The 5122-nt window shown below is 49.2% G+C and overlaps 1 protein-coding gene across 1 annotated transcript in view; it reads left to right on the plus strand.

Annotated features, from left to right (window-relative positions):
• Positions 1 to 5122, plus strand: part of EPS8L3 (EPS8-like 3) — a 15296-nt gene that overhangs the window by 8734 nt on the left and 1440 nt on the right. The window contains exons 13-17 of the mRNA XM_010831027.1: positions 215 to 392; positions 3645 to 3726; positions 3960 to 3994; positions 4487 to 4670; positions 4870 to 4998. Of these exons, the coding sequence (XP_010829329.1) occupies positions 215 to 392; positions 3645 to 3726; positions 3960 to 3994; positions 4487 to 4670; positions 4870 to 4998 (608 nt within the window). The remainder of the gene's footprint in view (positions 1 to 214; positions 393 to 3644; positions 3727 to 3959; positions 3995 to 4486; positions 4671 to 4869; positions 4999 to 5122) is intronic.

The following is a 5122-nucleotide window of genomic DNA, read 5'->3' on the forward strand; positions in this document are numbered from 1 at the left end:
ACGGGTCTGCTCCTTGCTCACCGCCAGCATACCCTCTTCCTTGACCCCAAGACACTACCCCACTGTGCACAGCAAGCACCTCTCAGCAGACTAGGTGTGCTGGGGTTGGAGCCAAGGACACCAGTGAGGGCAGGAAGGAGCAGGCCTGGGGCAAAGTAGGAAGCCAGGGACCCCGAGCCCTTTCCCACTCCTGCCTGGCCCCGAAGAAGCTCAGGCTTCCTGACACCTTTCATCCTTCCCCAGATCCAGACCCAGTGCCCTGAGTCTGACTTAGCAGCCCGAGTGATCTCACCCCTCCTCACCACCAAGGCCATCGAGCTGCTGCAGTCCTGTCTAAGCCCGTCAGAGAATAACCTCTGGGAAGGGCTGGGCACAGCCTGGACCACCAGCCAGTAAGTGACAATAAGGCCTGAACGAATTGGAGGCAAGCAACATGGGGGTGTAGGGCAGGAGGTGACAAGCTCTACATTGTATCTTAAAACGAATTCTATACCCGTTAAAACTATACCCATTCCTCCACTCCCCAGCTCCTGGTAACCTCTACTCTACGAAATTTCTAAAAACAAATCAGGGAAATCTACCTTGAGTTCCCAACATTTAATTAGGCTAAGCACAATGGGAAAAAAAAAAAACCCAATACACTTACCATCGCCCACCATTGCAGGAAAGCATTATCTCAGAAAATAGAACAGTTCTTCCCAAGAAAGGAGCACTGGCAACCTTCTACTAAAATTTTTCTCATTTTTGTCAAGGACGAAGTAAAAACTTTGTCTCAATGTAGCCCAGATTTTAACAATTACGGACATAAGAGATGTTGCAAATGTAACATCAATAAGATTTGCAACCAACTGGCAGAGGAGCTAAGAGAAGCGATATTTCATGTGGGTGGAACAGTGACACAGGCAGCTGGGCAGCAAGGCAAGCTGATGAGCGCAGCGGGTGGGATGCGAAATCAGTTAGCACACCCTGAGTGAGGTGTCTGCAGAGACTGGGTGGCCTGGCCCTGCAAGGAGAGGTCTAACCTGGCTACGAGGGTTTGACAACAGTCAGTACAGATGTAATAGTTGGGACCCCCTGGAGGTAAGCACTGCAATAAAGTAAGCAGAGCCCACTTTAATAAGCATGGCCTGCTCTCCCCACAAGAAACAGGCCTCGGAAAACTTTGAGGTGGCAAAAAGAAACGGATAAGGAGGTAAAGGAGGCAAAGAGAAATTCCGGAGAGTTAAAAAGGAGAAACAAAAAAGCAGAAGCATGAAAACCAAGAGAGAAGAGGGTTTTAGAAAGAGAAATCAACTGGGGGAAAAGCCAATGGTTCCAGGAGTCTTTTTGCCTAATGAGCAGTTTTGTTTTGCTTTTCAGTTCAGCCCCATTAAAGGACATCTGTGTCCAGTTCATCTAAAGACATAAAATATAACTTAACATAATCTATTTATTTTATTGTGGTAGAATATACATAGGATAAAATTTATTTTAACTATTTTTAAGTGTATAAGTCAATGCCTTTAAGTACATTAACAATATTGAGCAACCATCACTCCTATTCATTTCCAGAACTTTCTCAGCATCCCAAATGGGAACTCTATACCCATTAAACAACCAAACAAAACTCTTTACCCATTCCTTTCTTTCCCCAGCCCCTGGTAACCTCTATTCTATTTTCTGTTTCTGCTTATCATTTTAAATATAAGATTGACGTCAGGTGTGCTCTGACATGTTTTCTCATTTCTTAAAACAACCAAAAATTAAGGAATGAAATGAAAGACAGAAACACAGAGAACAGAATTAACTAAAGAGATGTAAAAACCTTCAAAAGAGTTCAATTTCAGGCAAATTTTATTCAAACTATTTGGCTTGAAGCAAATTGACCGAAAACTATGCTGCTGCTGCTGCTGCTAAGTCGCTTCAGTCGTGTCTGACTCTTTGCGACCCCATAGACGGCAGCCCACCAGGCTCCGCTGTCCCTGGGATTCTCCAGGCAAGAACACTGGAGTGGGTTGCCATTTCCTTCTCCAATGCATGAAAGTGAAAAGTGAAAGTGAAGTTGCTCAGTTGTGTCCGACTCCTAGCGACCCCATGGACTGCAGCCTACCAGGCTCCTCCATCCATGGGATTTTCCAGGCAAGAGTACTGGAGTGGGGTGCTATTGCCTTCTCCAACCCAAAACTATAAATGACACTAAATTCTGTGGTAATAGACTAGAAGGATACAGATCACACAAGGCCATTTGGATTTGGCAATCAGAAATCATCAGGGCTTTAGAAGAACTAGTTTCAACAGAGTAATGGCAGAGGTAAAAGTCATGTGGTAAGGAATAAAGAAAGATCCAAAGGTAAGAAAATGTAGGCAGGGCCTATGGACACATCCTCAAAAAATTTGATAAAGATAAGATAATAGGATGGCATCTTTAAAAGCATAGTCAAGGGAAGACTTGAGCATGTTTTTAAGGCAAAGAAAAGGAGCCAGTGAGGACTTCCCTTGCAGTCCAGTGGTTGACTTCACCTTCTGATGCACAGAGGAAAGGGTTCTATCCCTGGTCCAGAAGCTAAGATCCCACTTGCCTCCCGGTCAAAAAATCAAAATATAAAACAGAAGCAATATTATAACAAATTCAATAAAGGTTTTTTAAAGGGCCCGTATCAAAAAAGGAAAGAAAGAAAGAAAATGAGCCAATAAAAAAGATTCAGAAGAGGGAATAATTTGTTCCCATTGAATACATATTTATTAGGGGTTCCCTTTTGGCTCAGCTGGTAAAGAATCCACCTGCAATTTGGGAGACCTGGGTTCGATCCCTGACTTGGGAAGATTCCCTGGAGAAGGGAAAGGCTACCCACTCCAGTATTCTGGCCGGGAGAATTCCATGGACTGTATAGGCAGTCCATAGGGTCTCAAAGAGTCGGAAATGACTGAGTGACTTTCACTTTCACTGCCTCCTCTGTCCCTTCTGCACTATACTCTGGAGACAGCTATCAAGGAGATCAACATAGAAAGAAACACGGATAAGTGAGAATCACGCGCAATTCAGAATGTGTGTGCACAGTGCAAAGAAGCAGCATTCCCTTCTGTCTCTGGGAGGCAGGGAGAGACTTCCTCCAGGAGGGGCCTCCGAGTTCCCCAGGCAGGCAAGCAGAGCCAGCCTGGAGGCCACAGGCAGTGCTGCTCCTCTGGCGTCCCGGGCAATGGGTGAGGGGGCAGGCCGAGAGGCAAGTGCCAGCCCCCGCCCTAGAGCCAGCCAGAGTGCCCTGTGGTGATCACAAGGGGGAGGTCCACACACGAACCAGCTAGAAAGAAAGATATGCTGCTGGGGAACCGAAATAGGTTAGACCCCAGGAGTGTCTTCCAGCCCTAACACTGCAGTTCTGCCACTTTCATTCAAACTCCCCATCAGTGAGTTAAAGTACTCATCTCTTAGGGTGTTGATATGTCTGCACATTCGCGGGCAGAGGTGAGGCTGGCCCACAGATACCTGTGCCGTGGGACCTGTACATGCTTGGCTGTGGGCTCCTGTGTCCTGGGGCCTTTCATCTGTGCACACGGGCCACTTTCTCCATTACCTAGAAGATCCCCCAGGCCAGCTGCTGTCCTCTCCGCCTTCTCCACATCCCACAGTCTGGCACGGAGTGGACTCAGCCCTGTTCTTTCCCTAGGGCCAACTGGACAGGCAGCGAGCCCCTGCCCTACAAACCCACATTCTATGATGGTTGGCAACTTCCAGAAACTTCCTACCAGGTAAGGGGAGCTTAGCACAGAGCCCGAATCAAAGCCCTAGACTCTGGCTAGTTTCCACCGTCTCAGTCCAGCCATGGTCACGTGACTCCTAAGTGGTAGGTGGGTTCTGTGTGGAAAGCAGGCAGGCGAAGGGACGTGAGGCAGCTGTGCGCGGGCGGGCCTGTGGCCTCACACCCCTGCTCTCCACCACCATGCAGCTGACGTCCTGCTCTCACTTTGTTCTGCCCCCACAGGCGTTCTCAAGTTACCAAGACCCTACTTCCATCCGGTATGCCCTGGGCTTTGTCAGGACCTTGTGGTTCTGGGGAGGGAAGGACCAGGCTGATCCTGCGGATCTGCAGATTCTACGCCTCACTGACCTCTAGGCTCTCTTTTAGTCAGACATGCACAAGCACATCTCTCCCCTACTTTGGGTGAAAAAGCAGTTTTTTACCTTCCTAGGATACAATCCCTCTTCTTTCAGTATTCCCCACATGTAGCTCTGATTTCTCAGAGATTGAGTATGAAGTACTCAAAGGAGCGCTCAGATACAGAAGACTCCACTGCCAGAAGAGTCTTGAGAAATCACCAACATCTAGACCCCTTCTGCCTATAGAAACCCACACCCCAAGCCCATCTAAAAGTGACCTGCCCTCAAGCTCTGTGGAAACCCCAAAAGTCATTGCTAGACTCCAAGGGGGAGATGTCTTGGGCTGAGACAGGGGCCGGATCTCTGAGGCCCCACTCTCCAGCCATCCTGACTCTGTCTCTGGGGGGCTAGTAGGGAAAGCCCTAGGTTAAGGAGCACCTCGCACTTTGCTCAAGAGGAGACACACAACCATGGCCCCAGCCCTGTGCCCTCCAGACCCGGACCTGTCAAGCCAGCCCTGAAAATGCAAGTCCTCTATGAGTTTGAAGCTAGGAACCCACAGGAACTGACGGTGGTCCAGGGAGAGGTACTGGAGGTAAGGCATGGACTTGAGCTGAGAAAAGGAGGCGGCGGTTGGCAGTTGATGGGAGCTACTGGGAGCATGGGGGGTGGAGGGATTGGCCTGGAGAAAGTGAAGGAAGGTTGGGAAGGGCCCAGAGAGAGAAAGTCCGGTGGAGGAGGGGAAGGCTGGCTGGAGAGAGGCTCGGGTCACTGACGTAGTGACTCCCTGGCAGGTTCTGGACCAGAGCAAGCGGTGGTGGCTGGTGAAGAATGCAATGGGACGGAGTGGCTACATCCCCAGCAACATCCTGGAGCCCCTAGAGTCGGGAGCCCCCAGGAGCCAGAGCGAGTCACCCACTCGGGTACCTCCATGTCTAGACTTCAGAAGCTGTAAAGCCTGAATCAGAGGTGGGGGCAGGGAGGATTCTTTGACAAGTGGAGGAGATGGCCCTGGTTCAACTGAATCAGTATTATCACGTTTATTGT

Source organism: Bison bison, unplaced genomic scaffold (genome assembly GCF_000754665.1).
Source record: "Bison bison bison isolate TAMUID 2011002044 unplaced genomic scaffold, Bison_UMD1.0 scf7180017864519, whole genome shotgun sequence".
Lineage (NCBI taxonomy): Eukaryota > Metazoa > Chordata > Mammalia > Artiodactyla > Bovidae > Bison > Bison bison.